General features: G+C 40.9%; 1 protein-coding gene across 4 annotated transcripts in view; it reads right to left on the bottom strand.

Annotated features, from left to right (window-relative positions):
* Positions 1–9,551: 9,551 nt before the first annotated feature.
* Positions 9,552–20,746, bottom strand: part of PLEKHG5 (pleckstrin homology and RhoGEF domain containing G5) — a 214,883-nt gene continuing 203,688 nt past the window's right edge. For all 4 annotated transcript variants that reach the window (XM_075279964.1, XM_075279965.1, XM_075279966.1 and 1 more), the window contains 10 exons: positions 20,139–20,288; positions 19,827–19,937; positions 18,792–18,941; positions 18,095–18,232; positions 17,818–17,937; positions 17,346–17,478; positions 16,620–16,735; positions 15,156–15,304; positions 13,956–14,972; positions 9,552–12,104 (listed from right to left, as the gene is read on the bottom strand). In XM_075279964.1, coding sequence (XP_075136065.1) covers positions 12,095–12,104; positions 13,956–14,972; positions 15,156–15,304; positions 16,620–16,735; positions 17,346–17,478; positions 17,818–17,937; positions 18,095–18,232; positions 18,792–18,941; positions 19,827–19,937; positions 20,139–20,288 — 2,094 coding nt within the window. In that variant the 3' untranslated portion in view covers positions 9,552–12,094. The remainder of the gene's footprint in view (positions 12,105–13,955; positions 14,973–15,155; positions 15,305–16,619; positions 16,736–17,345; positions 17,479–17,817; positions 17,938–18,094; positions 18,233–18,791; positions 18,942–19,826; positions 19,938–20,138; positions 20,289–20,746) is intronic.

The following is a 20,746-nucleotide window of genomic DNA, read 5'->3' as shown; positions in this document are numbered from 1 at the left end:
CTTTCACTGCACAATGCTTGCAAATGCGTTTGATAGTTTGTTTGGGGGGTTCCCATTTGGACTCCTTGAACAGATTACCAAACGCAGATGTGAACCAAGGGTTAGGCTAAAGCCCCACATTGTAGAAATGCTGCGTTTTTGACACTGTGGAAATGCTGCAGAAAAAAGCAGCATTTTACAGTACCTGAAAAGAGAGTCTAATCCCATCCATACATTGCAGGAAAAAAACGCTGTGAAAAAGCTGCGTTTTCAAAAACATTTGAACATTTATAGATTTAATAAGGGAAGAAAATCTGCAGAGAAAAACTCAGCAAAAACGCTGTGGGAAAAAAACACACTGCATATTTTTCTGCAGCAATTTTTAGCTTATTAAACCTTATCGAGATATCGCCATTTTTTCAATATGTATATGAGATATTTGGAGCAACAAAGGTGTTTCTTCTTACCTCTTTGGAACAATAGCATCTTTGTTGCTCCAGAAAGCTAATTTGTATATTGACAAAAATGAAGGCACCAATTCCCAAGAAGAAAATACTGTTTTATCCAGGTGAGTATAACCTATGTATCTGCGCGGCTGGGGTGATATGCCGCATTCTGGTCACACCCTCCTTAAATGTATGGCTCACCTATAGAGCTCTCCTAAGCTCCTGCTATTGATAGAGGTAACCAAAAGTCAATGTCTGTGCAGACAGGTTACTTGCTGCACATCAGATAAAAAAATGATAATTCAGCATAAAATTGGGATCTTTGAGATCACAGGAAATACATTACTGCTTCAGATTGCACGATCATGTTATAGGTCAAAGCACAAGACTGAAATCTAGATTGTGAATATCTAGCAAAAATGTAGAAAATTTTGGAGAGGTTAGCAATGACGTCTGTTGAATTGCCAATGTGGTCATAATCAGATCGGTCAGTAGCGAATATGTCCAAACCAAAATATGTTTTTTTTTCCTTTTTTTTCTTCTAGTTTAATCTGCAATCTTTAGGGAAACTGAAAATGTTTATGTCCAGTCATAACACACAGAACATTTTACTATTGAGGTCACAGTATTATGTGAATACACCACAAATGGGTTAACGTAAATGTCATAAAATCACACAAAGCCACGTGTTAATGCCATTGGTTCAGGTAGAGCCGTAGAAGACCAAAGGAGACGGGTTGTATAAAGCATACCCACTTCAGACATCTACGGTGTACCTACAGGATTGAATCCCATCCACTTTGCCTACACTGAACAACTCCGCAATTTTTCCCGCAGCATGTCCGCTGTGGGAAAATCGTGGTGTTTCTGGTCGTGGGGCCCTGACCTTAAAGGGATTGTACTAGACAACAAATTCAAGGCTGTTTTCTTTCAGAAACAGTGCCACGCCGATCCATGAGGTGTATCTGGTATTGCAGCTTAGCTGCATGGCACATTATCTGGGGATAGTTCTGATGCAGTTTTGGGAAAAAGGCAGCCAAATTCTTCTTCTCCTACTCCTATACAAACCATTAAGGCGATGTACACGAATTTTGTAAAAATGGGGTTAAAAACAGATGAAACAATCTGTTTTTAGCTCTGGTTTTCTCTCTGTCTGACTGTTTTAATTCCATTGGTACTCAGTTTTTAACTGTCTACTAAAAAAAATGGATACTAAATGGAGGCCATCAAATGTCGGATGTAGTTAGGTGAGAAGACGTCAATGGTCATTTCTCCATAACTGATACACAAATCCATTTTGATAGGGTGTTATCCCCTTGGATTGACAGGTCAGATGCTCTTGGACTGTCAGACTGTCTCCAAATATAACCTGGGATGAATAGATTTGGCTTTCTATGTCCCCGCAGCTCATGATATACCCCAAATGTTGGTAGCGGTGCTTACCTACACCTTCTTACCTGTTTATAGATTTCTCTGATGACTTTCCCTATATCTTTTCTTCTATTATATTTGTATTGATTATCTTATAGACATAACCCACAGATCCTTTTGTGACAGCCATTACGCTGATGCGCTAAACTGTTTTGATGGACTTAAAAAACGGACCGCTTGACTTGTATTGGGTCCGTCCAGCTATTAAAATTACCAAAAATAAAACATTTCCTATTTCACTTTCTGTTCAAGAAAATTCCCATAGTCTTTCAGCGTTGTGGATACTGCCATCAACATGGCCGATATCACTGTCGTCTGCACGAGACCTTAAACATTGCATAATAAAATGAGTTTAATCTGACATCAATAAAATCAAACAGGTGTGGGAATATTAAATATTCTGGATTATCAGATTGGGGCATTATCAATATAAGGCAAGATCAGATTATTACATGAAGGACATTCACTGTGTAAAGAAATGTTACTGTATATACTCGAGTATATACGGTAACTTGCCAGTATTCCTTGTGTTTTAGTTTCTTTGTTTGCTGTCAAGGAACAAAAACACCCACTGCTTAGATTCACAGGCTGAAACAGGCTGTAGGAACCTTTGTCTTATGTTGGTCAATATGTTGGTAAGGAGCTGTCTAAGATAATACATTCTAAAAAAAAAAAAAACACCAACTGGGTGACGCTAGGTTCACAAAGCTAATCCGCACAAAGAAGCAGTTACCCGCGAAAACGGTCTCCATCTGGTCTCTGCCACAAAAGGTTGGCAAAATGCTGAGAAAAAAGTCTCGCTTGCAGAACTTTTCTCTCTGCATTTTTTTTAGAGGATTCAGGGACAGAAACTCTGAACAGAGAGCGGGAGCAGGTGTGAACCTAGTCTGAGCAGGGTCTTGCCAGGAGGGGATCTTGGTCTCTGAAGTGATCAAGTGAAGTTTTAATGGCATGCACTCATGGTAAAGTCACTGGAAGGCTCTATGTCACCAGGACCAGTGGTTTACCAAAGTGTGGACCTCTAGTCGTTGCAAAACTATAACTACTACAACTCGCAACATGCCATTGGCTTTTGACTTGACAATGAACTATATAACACAGCGGTTTATATCAGCTGATACAAACTGCATGGATAGGGAACAATCACTAGTACACTTACTCATCCCCCGCCATACAGATCTATTGTATTTGCCCAGTCATTGGACCATGTAAAAGGGCCATATTACTTATTTGTGGGTGTATCTAAGCCAGTATTTCCTCCTTTAATTGCTTATTAGCTTATTAGAAGTCTAATTTATGTCAGGGCCCCACCATGTGAAAAACACAGAGACTTGAGCCCGGCAAAAACCGTGGCGTTTTACAATACCTGCAAAGTGGATTGGATTCTGGTAATCCGTCCACACAGTGCAGAAAAAAAATCTACAGCGGAAATGCTGCGATTTAAATAACTGCCACGTTTTTTTTAAATCGCAGTATGTCCATTATACCTACGGTGTTTTATGTATATATGTAATAGAGACAGAAAGTCCGCAGATGAAAACTCTGCGGACTTTCTGTGAAAAAAAAACATAATGTGGGGCCCACACGGTGGCTCAGTGGTTAGCACTGCAGCCCTGAAGCGCTGGAGTCCTGGTGTCCAAATCCCGCCAGGGCAAAAAACATCTGCAAGGAGTTTATATGCTCTCCCTGTATTTGCATGGATTTCCATCCCATATTCCAAAGACATACTGATAGGGAAAAAAAATGTACATTGTGAGCTCTATGTGGGGCTCACAATCTACATTAAAAAAAAAAACCCCATAATGCGTTTCTGCCGCAGTCTTTTCCACAGCGCTTTTTGGCTACAGTTTGCTACATGGGGCTTTAGCCTTAAAGGTATTGGATCCCAATGCAAAATCAATAACAGCGCCCCTGATTGTCCTTTATCATTTATACTGCTATGCTATGTACTGCTCACCTTCTATAGGACAAAGATACTTTTTGGGACACTTCAGGCTTATTGGGGTACTTATTAAGTGGGGCAGAACAATAAGGAACTTACAGCTACATTGGACCCCTGGAGAAATGGGACCAAGCTGGGCACGATACAGCTCATTTAATATCTATGTACAGATCCCTGTCCCCTAGATCCTACAATATTACCCAACAGTGTGGGGGATCAACTCAAAGACTATGCAGTAGTGTTATGCATAGGTTGGAAGTGCCGGCAACTAAAGATATCTACTGAACATATCTGTACTAGAGATGAGCGAACACTGTTCGGATCAGCCGTTCCGAACAGCACACTCCCATAAAAATGAATGGAAGCACCTGTGACGCCGGCCGCCGGCAAAGTATACGTGCCAGGTGCTTCCATTCATTTCTATGGGAGCGTGCTGTTCGGAACGGCTGATCCGAACACTGTTCGCTCATCTCTAGTCTGTACTAATATTGTAAACAATGGCATATATAAAGAATGCATAAAGTCATCACTTACCCAACTCAGTAGCAAAACCCAGCACAAAAATATCTTCATTTTCTTAAATAAGTGACTCAATGAATCAAGAAAGCCTCAAAGATCTAGAGCGCTGGAACTTATAACCCAATGCATCAACCCCACCATCCCTGGCAAAAATGACTACAGTCACATAAACATTCAGTCCAAGTGAGTTATCACCCTGTCTGTTTTCTGCTTGCTGCCGTCCCAAGACCACACCTCCCCATTTTGTGTCATTCTCTAGCCCACACAAAGGGTAAATGCGCTAAGACTTTGCTTTTGAAATGTGACCACATAAAAAGAGCATTTCTGAAAACTTGCTTCATGTTACAAGTGACAGGATTTGTAAAAAAAAAAGAAGAGCAAAAACTTACGTGAATACATTCAGAGACGAGGAGGAAAGAGTGATGTCAGCACTAGGTATACATTATAAGACATCAACAACACGGACAACTGAAGAAATAATAGAGAAAGAAAAAAATGTGGTCGAGGCTCCACGTGGTGCAAACGCCACGGTTTGGTCGCAGTGTAAACGCAGCGTTTTACAGTCTCTGCAAAGTGGACGGAATCCCATCCACATATTGCGAAAAATATGCACCGAAGACACGTTGCAATTTTTAAAACCATTGCGGTTTTGGAAATCGCAGCATGTCAACTATACTTACGGAAATACCTTACAATTCGTTGCCGCTGGGGTTGAGCCGATCTTGAAATTTCAGGATCGTTTTTAAAATTTGATTTCCGATCATTTTCCATTCAAAACTGATCCTGAACCCAATTCCGATCTCAATGCAAGTCAATGGAATTTTTTTTAATAATCAAAGATCGGATTTTAAAAACGATCCTATTCACTACACAGCATGTAGTCCAAAAATTGTTTCAATTTTTGGACTCCACGCGGGCGTCTAACCATTGGGACTCCCTCTGATCATGAGAATAGGGGCTGAATGTAATCCCCATTTTAAAAGGGAAGCAGTTGGGCAATCTTTATGGGAATGAAAAAATGAAGCACTCAGCTTTCTTCAGCATTCTCAATGAAGTATGTATCTAGCTTTCATGGACAGTTTTTAAAAGAAAGGCTAAGCTCACATCTGTGCCTGACCACTGAATCAGCGCCTACACATGGAGACCGGTGGACCACATTGACTATAATGGGGTCTGTTGGGTGTGCACTGTAAAGCGACAGAGAAATAATTCCTCCGTGCAGGACTTTTCTATCTGCAGATTTTCAGCTGCGTCTGCGATGGGGTCTCTGCAAATATGAACTTAGTGAAGGTGTGAGACTTTCTGAAATACCACATGGGTCATATGTGGGTATGAATTACATCATGATCAAGAATACCCCTTAGGGCTAGTTCACACGTAAAAAACGCCTGGCTTATTTTGGTCTCGAAAAAAAAAAAAGCTTCCTAATTAGGAGGCGGTTTTTTGACAAGGTGTTTTTTGGAGCAGTTTTTGGTAAAAACTGCTTCAGAAAATGCCAGGCGGTTTTCCCCTCCCCTAAAGTGAATAGACTGTAAAAAAAACGCTGGGCATTTTCAGTTGCAGTTTTTGCAAAAAAAACGCTACGCGTTTTTTGCCTCCTATTCACTTCTATTGCTTTCCTCAGGCGGAATCCACCTGAAGAAAGGTCATCTCGCTTCTTTTTTCTGCTAGCAGCAAAAAACTGCTAGCAAAAAAATAAAAGCTAGCAGTCTCCATAGACCACTATTGTATGGAGGCAGATTTTGAGGCAAAATCTGCTGTCAAAATCTGCCTCATTGCCCCCCGTGTGAACTAGCACTTACTGTATATGGGTATATATGACTATTATCAAACTCAGTGTAATACTGAGAAACATTTCAATGATTGGCCCTTTCATCAGGGACCCCATAATAGTCGCATAGTCTGCCCTTACAGAAGGTTTGCTACTATTCCCCCTCTTGCTTTCAGCTCTTTCCAGAGTCCGTTCATAATTTCTGACTCATGTGCTCCCATCTTTCCTGGACCATACCCGGTCATCTTCCATATTTTCCAATCTGGTACGGGATTGTGATAGTAGGGGGTATAAACAGATGGATGTTCCTGACTCTGTGTATCATGATTTCCATGGTCTCTATATACTGTTACATGATGTATTTAGAGATACACACAATGTATACATTGCAGTGGTGTGGTTTATCATGTAGATTATAAGAAATGTACCTATTTTGGTATCAGCATAAGCAGGGGCGCTGAGAGGTTTGCAAGTGATAACCATCACTCCCTATATAGATAATAAGACACTTCTGGTTATGAAACCTCTGTGGTTATATAGCAGAATATATGTCATACAGTGTTCAGAAGAGAATCTGAGTCAGAAGATATTCAGAGACAGGGTGCCAGGGTAAGGGAGGCAAACTAGGCACATTCCTATATACTGTACATTGCCTATTAGCTATAGAAAACAATTTCCCTCCTATGTATTCTACTAAAACTTAACCTTTATTTTGCACCCTAATAAATATAGTGTATAGATATAATACAAGCATTATGTCATATGATTTCTGTACTTATTGAGCTGTCACACGAGTCTAAAGTATAGATTCTTCCTTTATTAAAGTGGTTGTTCAGTTTCAGAGATATATTGAGAGACAAATGTTATTCCTTGTATAATGAAAAGTAATACAATTTTCCAATACACTTTCTGTATTCTTTTATAATTCTGTATACTTATGCTGACATTTAATTGTCTTATTTCAGGTTGATGAAAATGAGTCCATGGTCATGTGATGTACAGTCCATGGTCATGTGATGTACAGTCCATAGTCATGTGATGTACAGTCCATAGTCATGTGATATACAGTCCATAGTCATGTGATGTACAGTCCATGGTCATGTGATGTACAGTCCATGGTCATGTGATGTACAGTCCATAGTCATGTGATGTACAGTCCATGGTCATGTGATATATGGTCCATAGTCATGTGACGTCCAGTCCATGGTCATGTTATATACAGTCCATAGTCATGTGATGTACTGTCCATAGTCATGTGATGGACACAAAGGTGCACAGCTTGTTAGCAGGCAGATATCTATTTACTGAGCTGGGACTATAATGATCTGTGTTCATCACATGACCATGGACTGATTTTATCCATTGGAAGTAATCAAAATGAATGGCAGCAAGCAGAAATCTAGAAAACTGAGAGGAACTGATACATAAAGTATATTGGAAAATTGTACTTTAAGCAATAACATTTGCCTTCCAATCCCTTCAGTTATTAACCTTCCACTTATGTGAGTCACTCCTTCTAGGTCTTTATGATTTTGGCCTATTATTCGCCATTGCTGGCTCCTTTTTAGTCCCTTCTTTAGGGTTTAAAAGATATATATATATATATATATATATATATATATATATATATATATATATACACACATACACAGGGGCTATCTGGAAACCGTTGAAGCTCAGTTTTCAGTGCTGTCTTGCACTGACTCCTCCGGAACCTACTGACACACTGACCAGAACTAGACTACACTGCACTCCAACAGTTGCCCAGGAGATAAAAGTCTCCTCAGACCCTGCCAGGAGTTATATAATAGGGGGTAGTCCCCAGCACTCAAAAAGCACTGGGGGCGTCCACAGAGCTGCGAAAAAACTCTCCAGCGACGGCCTCTTCTTCCTCTGGAACACTTTCTCCGAGATGTGTTCTTCTGATGGCTTCTTCTGGCTTTAAATGGGACGCATGCGCAGTCGGCCCTGCCATCTGCACGTGCCTGCGGACAGTACGCTTGTGTAAGCAGCCACAAGAAAATGGCTGCAGGCATGGCAGAGCTGACTGCGCATGCGTCCCATTTAAAGCCAGAAGAAGCCATCCATCCAAAGAACACGTTGTAGAGAGGGCGTTCCAGAGGAAGAAGAGGAGATCCTACTTCAGCCAGGGATTGAACTGACTCTTGCCGATGACAATTACTACTTCTTTAAGTACAACTGTAGTATAGAGCTAGCATTATACTGAAAGAGACAATAAGAACAATCCCACGCTGATGATGTTTGTCAGGCAGAACCACAGGTTGTAGCTTTTGACAAAAAGGACAATCCATGAAAAGTTAGTTGTGTTCAAAATGCCAACACTGAATCATGAAAAACTTGTGCTCCGTGTGGCTTTAGTTGGGGTGTCCTTGATTTTGGCCTTGACCACCTTCTTCTCCTCCAGGATGTAATCAGCAGGTAATTTTTATTTCTTTTTTTTTAATCGGTATTCGTCTGCCTGGGTCAATTTGAGCCAAATTTCTGAAAGTGGAGCATGTGATTCGGTGATTTTGGCACATGTGTATGTAAAATATTTGTTAGTGCAATTTCTGATGAGATGGAAGGGATGTAGATTAGAATGGAATTGAGCTGCCAGGCCAAGTGACTAAGGAACGTGATGTCATATGGCCTCTGATGCAGAAGCCTTGTACACTGGAACGATTTGTGGGTAAATGATTTTTTTTTTTATACTGACAATTGTGAGTCACCCTCTGACGTCTGTATCTGCAACACCCTACACTACAATTTCCTTTTAATGTCACCTCTGTATTTCAACATTGAATATAAACTGGATAACATTTGATGAACAGAAATAACCTAGAGGGATTCTCTACTTTGGACAATTGCCAATTGTTAGAGGACTCTCTTGACAACTTATTTATAAAGTGCCACCCTACTATGGCAGTATGTATTCAGTTTTCCTGCAGCGCCACCTCAGGAGAAATAAAGAATTACACTGTGCCTATTCAAATAAATGAGTAATGCAGGACAGGACAGGTCCTCCCAAGCAACAGATGCTCTTTGTAGAACTGTCTATTCTGTCTGTAGTTAGAGCCACAGTGGCCAAGTATCCCAATACCAGTAACATCCTAAGTATATTAATACAAGTAATATCCTGAGTGTTCCCATAACAGTGACATCCTAAGTATATTAATACAAGTAATATCCTGAGCGTTCCCATAACAGTGACATCCTAAGTACCCCATAACAGAGAGAGTCACTGTGTGTTACGTTTAATGATCACATGATGGGACAGTTTATATAGTATGGTGCCCTGGTAGTCCAATCCTGGCGATGAGTCCAGTATGGAGTAGTCACCAGTAATATTCATTATTATATGTTAATGCTCCAGTCCATATTTATTGAAATGAGGCCACACATTCATCACAACATTTACAAACATTTTATTACATTTACAATTTTATTTTGAATTATTAGAAAAACTCAGTTCACTTATATATTTTTTTTTTACAAAAATGATACCACTTTAAAGAAGTAATATATATTTAATAAATAAAAATGACCCTGCTGGGGTATGTGGTGTTAAAATGTATGAAAGGGGGTTACATTACAATGCACTATTATGCCGAACTTGGTTATAATGAAACCTTATCACCTATATGGCAGCCATTTTGGGAATACACCCCAAAAACTTAAAAAATGTTACATGTCTTAAAGGGTTTGTCTGAGATTATGGTCCACGCTTTTTCGTTTTCTAGAAACAACGCCTGTTTTGTTTATTCGCTTCTGGTATTGCAGCTCAGCTTCACCAAAGTAAAAAGGGCTAAGCAGCAATTCCAGGCACAGCCTGTGAACAAGGGTGGTGCTGTTTTTTGGAAAAAAACCAAAACAAACAACCTCAAGCAACCTCTTTGACAATGGTTCTTATAGGTCATACTTTTATTGTGGTGCGACTCACAAAATGGCTACCTAAGGTGATTGGTGCGTGTTAGAAAATGAGAATATTTAGGAACATCTGTCAGTAAAAGCGATTTATGACGTGAAGGCATGTTATTACACCGCTATACTACGATGATAATAAGAATATGTACAGGTTACTGGTTCTATAGAGTACGGGATACGGTAACTACAAATTATTTTACAAATAAAGTGCCCTTCAAAAGTTTAAATAATGAACAACGAAAAAAAATTTAACAAACATTTTCAAAGAAAAATAATTTAAACATTGGCAAGCACCATGTCTGGGAAGGATAATACTGTCACTGTACATCTTTTCCATAGCCATACAAAATCTATCAAAAAAGATATATTCCCTCCTTACCGGGAAGAGGGGTTCACTTACTTAAACACTTGCAACCATCCTTTAAGCATAAGTGACAGGATGAAGTCATCTTGGTTCTAGCGGCTGTATGTCAGCGACACAAGCAATCTGAAAGTCGTAAGACATTCGTATCTACATATGAATCGGACTCAGGCGTCCAACTTTGGTCACATACGGAAGCTTTCAATGGAACCCGTTTCTGAATGTATATACAGGCAAGGGGCCTCTGTATAATACACATGCTATTACAACATAGATATGGACTCTATGATGATATCGCCCCTTTGTTCATCATACTTGTGGATTATAAAGAACAACATAATCTCTTCGGTAACTTTGCGGCCTTGATACTATAATTAAAGGGAATGTTCACCTTGGTTAGGTCGTGGATCCTCCTTTCTAAAGCTGACTGTGGAGAGACTCAATGATGCAACTCGGCCCCCATGAGATATGTGTAGCTAGGTACATATATAATGGAGGACGTTAATATTGTATCAGTTGGCTCCAACCTCTGGTGCACCATGGAAGGTCCTATGGGCCAGAATTGAAATCTGCACCATTCAGAGACGGGCATAGATCTCAGGTGTAACACACACCAGTTTTCTAGTAAATCTGTTAGGCCGCCCCAGTTTGATCCGTGTCCTAAACTGCCCACATTTCTCTAATGTAGCAAGAAGGTTGGAAAATGGACAAAGTTGTGCACAAAAAATGTACCACCTTTTGTGCCAGACTATGCCAATCTAACATGTCTGCTCCTTCCTTTCCCCATCTGTTGTCAGGGCAGAGTTGTGATACCCCTATACATATTAGATAGCCTATTAATTTACCATATATGTAATATGTATGGCCACTTTACGCATAAAAGGTTGCCCATGATAATTTATCCTCCTCGCCACCCAGTGCCAACAGCAGTGTTGAACACAGCGCAGTTTACGTAAACAAATGGGGGGGGGGGGTACACACTGGAGAATCCACTACTATTAAGAAAACATTACAATAAGGATTGTCAGAACTGAGCAAACCCTTTAAGTAGTCACAAGACTCAATGGCAGACTAGGAGAACCACAGGTGACTGGAAGATATAGTCAATGCCGCCAATTGTACTGCCTTTCCTATACAAGTCGTGGTGACCTGTAATATCCTATCATGTACAGTAGGGTCACCTAATCCCATCAGTCACTTTGTCGGACATGCAGCTTAGTAAACATTTTTAGACATTAATTCAAGCTGTGCTAATAGACATATATAGCTGATGTTTCCTAATGGCAGGGGTCAGTATGTAAAACATTAAAGCAATATTCTGAAATGAGTCTGTTGTCTGCAAAATAAGTCCCATGAAGACGAGGCAAAAGCGCTTGGTCATCATATCACTTGGGATCCGTCAATGAGGCACACGTCCGACGATTGCCAGCTGCTTTCTATGGCATTGCTTTCTGCCATAACACTTCTAACTTGAAGTTCATATTAGAAGTTCTTTATTGCTCAAAGTGCAAACAAGATGCATTTCAGAGTCCCGGGGGTGGGTTTTTTTTCTGAAAATGTCAACAAATCCAGTTTCTCCCAACCATCCACAACGACAGCGACAGACAAGCATAGATGTAGACCTGTGTACTCTTCCAGTCACCTGGTACACAGCGGGCAGTCTGCCGGGAATATTTCATACATTTGTTCTTCTGCTGTCAGCACATTTCTGTGCCAATGTATTACACCTCCCTGAAAGAACATGAAGATACATGAATGTATATTAGTATACAGGTTCAATAATATTGGATAAAGCAACCCTAGTAATTCGTATGACCAACAAGCAAGCAAAACTTAATGATCCCTGACAGACTGGTTAATACGGAACCAAACAACCAGTCTTTTATATAGAGACAGCACATGCCTAGTAACCAGTCTGTATCAGATTACTAATAAACTAAGTGCAGACGGAGCCCATGAAGACTTCCAATTACTTAAAATTGGTCCATCAGGGCAACCCCTATCAATATGGCCTGATAGGGAGTATGGATGGCATAGCTTACCATCTATAAACTACAGCAAAAAGCCACTAACAAGTAGCACTCACTACAGAGCAGATCTACCAATAAGTATTTGGACACCCAGTAAAGCTCTGTGGAGGTGGAGTTATGGTCTGGGGGTGTTTCTCCTGGTATGGACTGGGACCCTTGGTCCCAGTGCATGGTAAACTCAATGCCGATGCCTATTGCATTATTTTAGATAACAGTGTGCTTTCTACATTATGGTGGTTCTATGGATCGGATCAATGTTATTCCCAGGATGACAATGCCAGCTGTCATGTAGTGAGGTCTACCATGGCTTGGCACAGTTACAATCAGGTTAACTGACTGGACTGGCCTGCCCAGAGCCCAAACTTGAACCCTATCGAGTACCTCTGGGACGAGTTGGATCGCTGAACTAAGGGATACAGCAGCCGACCAAAATCGGTGAAAGAACTTATCTGTCTTCTCCAAGCCGAATGGAATAAAATACCACTAGCCGTCATACAAGGACTTGTGGAAAGTATGCCCCGGAGGGTTGGGGTGTAATTGGCGCTCGGACCACAGGTGTCCAAACACTTATTGGTAGACAGTGTATATTGAGACAATCCCTTTAAACAATGCACTTCTCTATCTCAAAGGATTATAGCAATCCATATGTCAATGCTTAAAGAGAACCTTTCACCATCGACACCTCTTCCTGTCCTTCAATATGTGCTGCTCCACTGATTCCGCTGCACTTGGAATTTTTTCTCTAGGTCCTACCGTTCCTGAGCAATCAGTGCTGTAAGTTTCAGCACTCAATATGCTAATTAGGCTTTGTGCTGTCAAGTGGGTGGTTCAAGGCTGAAGCAGATAGACATGGACCGCCCCCTTGACAGTAGAGAGCCTAATTAGCATATTGGCAGTAAAGATGGAACGTCACACGTCAGATGTGCAAAGTGTAGATTTTTATTGCGTAGAGCAGAGCAAAACGTTTTTCGGTAATCAAGGGTACCTTCATTAAATCTACACTTTGCACATCTGACGTGTGACGTTCCATCTTTGCTGAAATTTTGGGTTGGGACCCTACGACCACACCTATTCATCATCTCCATCTTTGCATCCCTCTACTACTAATTAGCATATTGGGTACTGTAAGTAACAGCATCAATTGCTCGAGAATGGGAGGGGCCTGAGAAAAACATCCAAATGTGCCAGAACCAGCGGAACAGTATCTACCGAGGGATGCAAAGGGTTGGGTCGGTGGAGGGAATAAAAAGTTCTCTTTAACACCTGTAATGGACAAGTTCTACTTCTACACAGCTGAAGTTTGTTACAGTGTTTCAATACAGGCAACCTTTTAGGTAAGCATAGAAGCAGGACAAATCTTTGTCCTGTTCTAGACTCTTCTATCTGTTCTAATGCACTTGCAAAATTTCCATGAGAAAGCAGAGATCTTGAGAAAAGTAAGACACTGAAGCACATGTTCCAATAATGTGGAATCTGCTCCATAGAACTGTAGCTATCTCAATAAGCATAGGCAGCATTGTAGTGGTCTACTAATAAAATCAGGTTGACTTACGAGGCTGTCAAAGTGGAATTAAGGAGTAACGTTGTTCTAATCCTGTACAGCTGGGCCAATGTAAGTTTCCTATGCTGTCCAGATTGTGGGTCCGACATTGTCCTCCTGGCACAGCCAGGTGCAGCAGCATTGTCCGTTTCTGACCCATTGTCCTCTACGTACTGTTCTGTGTAAGAACCACTGTATTCCTGTGATGGAGAGTCTAGCTCAAAATCTGGGAGAGAGTCAAGTTGCTCTGAAAGTGGATCTTCAGCAGACTTAGAAAATCGCATTTCGTCTGAATCTGAAAGGTCAGAGGAACTGCTGCTGCAGCTGCTTAGGTTGACAATATTCTGCCTTGCACAGTCTGAATGAGATCTGGGTTTTGCTAAGTGTTCTTCAGCTTTTCTCAAGGAACGCTCCACCAGGCTAGTCCTTTTATGGGAAACGTATCGAGCTTGGACATTTTTATCATTGTCAGAGTCCACAAAATTGTCTGTTCTTGGAGACATAAAGAGTTCACACAGGCTTTTACTTTGGGTCAGCTGAACGTCCTCATTACTGTGGTCTGTTGGTTCTGTTGAAATCAGATGAAGGAGATTGGCTTCCGATTTGGATTTCAAGACCTTAGACTTGCATGGTAAGAGCTGGACTGGGGTTCTCCTCTTGAGTTTCGGAGATGTTGAGCGTTGAGAAGTCACTGACTCCCTTTCTTCTTCTGTCATTTCTTGTTGTTGACGTTCTACAAATTCCTCCAATGAAGTCGGAGAGAGAGTCCCATAAGCGCTGTCAATAGATGATGACCTACAAGCATTTGGCTCGAGTTTTAGGTAGTTAGAATCCACCACAGGGTTTGCATCTGAAGTCTCCATGCTTTCGAACATGTCCCTAGTAGGGGTGATGGAGGAGGCGGTGGTACTGATTGAAGCTTCATCAGACTGAGAGCTGAAGGGTCCTTGCTCAGTCTCGGGAGAAGAGAGATCTTCACAAGCATCAATGACCACCACTGAGATAGTCTCTGTTGAGCTGTCCGATTGGCTGCAAAAAAAGTAAAAGAAAAAAAAAAATTAACAAGACATTCACAATCTTCCCTGCGTCGGCGCTACAAGGATACTAAGAATTTCTGACTGACTTCCTCCAAGTTACAATTGCGAGACTGAGGTGACAAAAAAGATTGCTCACAGCAGTTAACCCTTGTAAGAAGGTACTAAGATTTCTTACCTCTGTAACATATCAAGACTGCTTCTTCGCAGAATTGTTGGGGAGCTGGCTGCAGATGTTCCACTTTCCATGTCTTCTTCCTCTTCTGGTAGGTGAGATACCTGCTGTTGGTTCTGCACATGCTCCTGACGCAGTCTCTGTAACAGGTTCTATGCAGATATAGAATTTGTAAATTAATAAATGTGAACAGGTTACATGCATAATAATAATAATAATAAATTTTATTTATATAGTGCCAACATATTCCGTAGTGCTGTACAATTTGTAGGGTTCAAATACAGACAGAAAGATACATTACACAGAAAGTTGTTTCACACAATGGGACTGAGGGCCCTGCTTGCAAGAGCTTACAATCTATGAGGTAGAGGGGGTGACACAAGAGGTAGCAGGGGCGGCATTGCTTATGCAGAGGTCAGACACTTTTGTAATAGAGGTGACTGTCATTACATAAATATAAGACTTTATGAGCCATCAACAGTCGTCAACAGCCGTCAACAGTCATGTCCTTTAACATGTGGATGGAACTTGGACCTATAAAGTTAGCATGAGATGACATCATATCATGTGGGGAAATGTGGGAGCGGGGACAGAGGAGGGTTAAGGGTTTACGTTAGAAATTGTGATAGGCTTAGGTTTGTGTTTGAAATTGTAGAAATTGGGAGTTAATCTTATTGTCTGGGGTAGAGCATTCCAGAGAAGTGGTGCAGCTCGGGAGAAGTCTTGTATACGAGAGTGGGAGGTTCTGTAGAGGATGTAAGTGTTAGGTCATTAAGTGAACGGAGAGCACGGGTTGGCAGATAGACAGAGATGAGGGAGGAAATGTATGGAGGTGTGGCATTATGGAGAGCCTTGTGGATGAGAGTGATAACTTTATATTTTATTCTATAATGAATAGGCAGCCAATGTAGTGACTGGCACAGACCAGAGGCATCGCTGTAGCATCTAGCCTGATAGATGAGCCTGGCCGCTGCATTCAGAATAGATTGTAGAGGGGAGAGTTTAGTGAGCATGATAGCGATGGTATACAGAGAGTCACATTGTAAAACTGTGGGCAACAGCACCACTAGAGGCTATGATAAGTATTGCATCTTGTCCATTCCATTGCTTCAGGTAATAATAATAATACATTTTATTTATATAGCGCCAACATATTCCGCAGCACTGTACAATTTATAGGGTTCAGATACAGACATACATAACAAAGAACGTCATTTCACACAATGGGACTGAGGGCCCTGCTCAAAAGAGCTTACAATCTATGAGGTAGAGGGGGTGACACAAGAGGTAATGTAAAACAATGATTCAAATCAGTTAATTTCTCTATATTAAGGTGAAAAAAACAGGGGGCCTTGCAATTATGCAAAGCAGTATGTCTGTCTAATTCTGTACAACCACTTATAGATTGTGAGCCCGTGTACACAGCTAAATTTTCTCCAGAAGAAAGAGTAATATGTATTTACTTACCTGTGCATTGAAAAGTGCTTCCACCCATCCTCTGCACAACGACTGGCCACTGGCTTGGAAAGAATAGGCACCGACTGCACTTCTGAATTCATTCAGGTAGATTAACAAGAAAGAACCTGAATACAGATTGAAAAAAGCAATATATTAGGAATTTTACAATATTTTCCTACATATTTTTGTAAAACACTGCGAAATGTGTATAAGCCCACATTATCAGTGCGCCGGTTTTTAGAAATACTCTGTGCAGCTGTAGCCATTCCACTGATCTGGATACAACGGCCCTATCCCTGGCTGGGAATCAAAGATGAGTGCAATATGACTCACTGGAATGGATTGGCGTGGGGTGTTGCAGATGATAATATAACGCCTTTTGTTAGTCTTCACAATAATAAAATGCAATATAAGAAGACTTGTATTTAGGCACAGCCAGTACAGACTATTTACCTCCATTTAATGCGTATTTTAGACAAACAATAGTCATTGTCCATACAAGGTTAATATTTACCTTGTACCAATCGACACATCTGCTTTACAGAATGCAAACAAAAGCTTCAGACCCGCAGCAGACCAACATGCAAATCCTAGTAACCATTAGCAGCAACAAACAGCAGCCAAGCCCCATGGTTATCACAAGGTACCATAAAAAGGCTATAGATGGTCTGAGGGAGCGCCAGCACCACCTAGTGTTCAAAAATGATATTGCAATAGATGATAGTTACCGCTCACCTGTGTCTTTAAGTTCTCTACAGACTATTTTGTCCACCATTAATGGCTGTCTTATAACTTTGGTCCTTTCTGCTTTCTTTACCGGTTTTGTGATAAGGAAAAGATCCGTAAACAGGAAGCAATAAACATCCATCTGTAAGAACAAACAGATCTTGTTTATATATCCCATTATAACATACAGTCAGATCATTAGGATTCACGTTTACAGCAATGCTGGTCCATGTATCGGTCAGAGTTACTGGCCTGAACAGCATGCTGGGATAGTGGTATAGTTATCTAATCCCTGTCTTCTAGTTCCATAATGATTATAGGACAGGACAGTATGTCGCTGGGAAACAGAGACTCCTATCATACATAACTATACCGCTAGAAGCCCCTCTCCCGCCATAAGGAGCAAGCCAGTAATCCCTGCCACGCATGGCTGAATGGTAAGGCTATCCCATATATTCATTTTAGAGACTCTCCTGTGTACCTTGCTGTCTTTTCCTTCTTTCATCTTGAGGCTTCCTTCTAGGAGAAGTTGTCGAGTATCATCAGGGGATGTCCCAATCATTGGTGCCGTCAAATCTAACTTACAGAATTCCTTCAATAGCTAATATAAAAAAAATATTATAGGTTAGATTAATAATATAAAAATATCATAATGACAAAATAGCATTTATGCCCATGGCACCGAATCCTATATTAGTCCTCCAATAAAACGACGGATGACTGCTTGCCATTACTGATTCTTTTATATCATGCCTCACCTTATCCACTTCATCAGAACTGCTCTCAACAGCTTCATAGGAGTCAATGCGGCTGATAATGGCTGCCAGGCGTTGCTGTTCCTGACGTTGGCGCATTCGTGAGTTCACGTGATTGATGAAACGCTCTACTGAGTTTATCTACAGGGCGACAGGACATCACATTTTAGAAAGTAAGATTACAAATGGTTACAATAAATCACCCATGCTAGAAAATGTCACCAATGTGTATTAGGGCCCCTTCACACGGAGTTTACGCTCCGCTCATTCAGACACATATACACAAGCGCTTCAAAACACATCCCATTCACTTCAATGGGAGCGCGCGTAAAGCCAGCTTTACATGTGCTCTCATTGAAGTGAATGGGATGTGTTTTGAAGCACTCGTGTATACGTGTCTGAATGAGCGGAGCGTAAACTCCGTGTGAAGGGGCCCTAATCCAGACTAAATGAATTTCACATAGGTCTTAATTATCAAGACTATCTCAACGGCCTTTTTGCCAAAGTATAACGTCAGAATAGATCCTCTAAATCCCCTCCAATCCACCAATCAGCCAGGACTAAAATCCTTCCATATTTGGTAGTGGTTGGGTCTCAGTTACCCACCATGATCATAGTAATGTGATCTGACTAATTCTAAGGATAGAGGTTCGGTCTATTATATGAGAAACCCCATTCAATTCTAGGAGTCATAATGTACCATGGTGATGATGGACTCTCTGATTTGATGGTCATCTGTTTTCTTTAGGATTGACTTGAGGAGTAGGGGGTACTTGGTGAGACGCTGATGTGGCTTCACGAGCATGTCACTCAGCTTCAGGCGGTTGCACTGCTTGTGTTTTTCAGCCCACTGCAAATACAAAACACTTCACCATTAAAGGAGTTCTTATCTTTGTACAATTGGTAATTGTTAGAAGGTTCCCTGGACAATAAGCTGATCACATGGTATTCTCTTGCTGGTACTCCCAACAATATGTGGGTAATTGTGACAGCAAGTGTTACATTTCCCTGCAGCGCCATCACAGGAGAAAACAGGCATTACACTGTGCCCTTTCAAATCAATGAGTTGTTTGCATAAGGCAGGATCGGATTGGTCCTCAAAGCAGAGAGACCTTCTTTGTAGCTGCCCTCTACTTTGGCCAAGTGTTAGGAAAATTGAACATAGGACCCCCTTCTATTAACTTAGAATTCCCTAGCAGAGTATATGATAATGTACTTAATAAACTGAAAAACTTTAAGAATAAAAAAAAAAAAGAATTTTATTGTTGCACGGTCATGGAGCTTTTTCACTCCACTGTCAATGAAATGGCACTCTTAGGGAGCCTTCACAAGGAGTATACGCTCCGCTCATTCTGAACGTAAAAGTCGGGTGCCGGCATACGAGCGCTCCCCATTGAAATCAATTGGAGGCTTTTTTCCCCTATTGCTTTCAATGTGATACGTGCGTATGCCGTAACCCATTCAAGTCAATGGGAGCTGGTTTTTACGCTTATTCTGAACAACTTTTACGTTCAGAATGAGCGGGGCGAATACTCCGTGTGAAGGCTCCCTTATTTAGATCCAGAGATTGAGAAAAAAAACCTTCGCTGTCACAAAATATAAGAAGGATCTTCCTATTCACAGACAGCAAGAAGAGATGTCAAAAATGCTTTCTAAAACATTGGAAAACCCAATCGTAACAAATGTTACCAGGGTTCTGTACCCGTTTTGTCATCTAAAGAAGGTAAAAACTCACCGTCACATATGCCCGAAACAATTCATTGTCACGATGCAGGTTCCTCATATACTCCATGCAGCCTTCTTCTTCCATACAATATCTGATGTACGGCTTAAAAAGAGACTCAAACTGCAAATAAAGCAGAAGATATGATTTAAAAACTGAATGGACACAAAAACTTTCCACCTACACACTGGAAATATGGTGTCGGTTTGCTACAAATACTTGATATTTTGTTCAGAGCACAGCTATGTACTATGTGCTGACACTATGTATTATGTGCTGACAATACGACTTATTTGCTGATACTATGTATTATTTTCTACTTACCATTTTGAATCCTTTCTGGAAGTCAATTGGGTTCAGCAAGCTTTTGGTTTTCCTAGTCTTCTCCAGCACTGGCACCATGACGTTGCCCCAGAGAGTACGATGCAGTTGTATGATCTCCTGCACATTGCTGAACAGTTTTTCTGGTTCCACCTGACACAGACAGAAACGTTGTTACTAAAAGGGTTTTTATTTTAATAAAGCAACACTGCAGCTTTGTTTAAGCCATGCAAGCTAGTCAGCAAAGTAGATCGTAAATACGATATCAATGATATTCCTGCCATATCTAACACCTGCACCCATGTATAAAACCCATGCTTTTTTCCGATTTCTAAGAAAAAGAAAAAAACCCACTGAAGAGCTAATGTTAAAATGGAAGAACAGGGGGCTGTGATGAATCTGGGGGTTACATGGCGGTTCTCAAACTCAATCTGCAAGCAGCAGTAAGAGATCGACTGTTTACACAGCAACACATGCTAGGAAAAAGAGGTCACACTGTGATCATGTGACCTAGTGTAGAAGATGAATGCCGGATAAGGAAACCCTCTTTCAGTAGACAACTATTACTATTGAGGGGACAATATAATGTGTAAAACAAAATCATTGGGGTG

This window comes from Leptodactylus fuscus, chromosome 6 (genome assembly GCF_031893055.1).
Source record: "Leptodactylus fuscus isolate aLepFus1 chromosome 6, aLepFus1.hap2, whole genome shotgun sequence".
Lineage (NCBI taxonomy): Eukaryota > Metazoa > Chordata > Amphibia > Anura > Leptodactylidae > Leptodactylus > Leptodactylus fuscus.
This window is presented reverse-complemented; position numbering and strand designations above follow the sequence as displayed.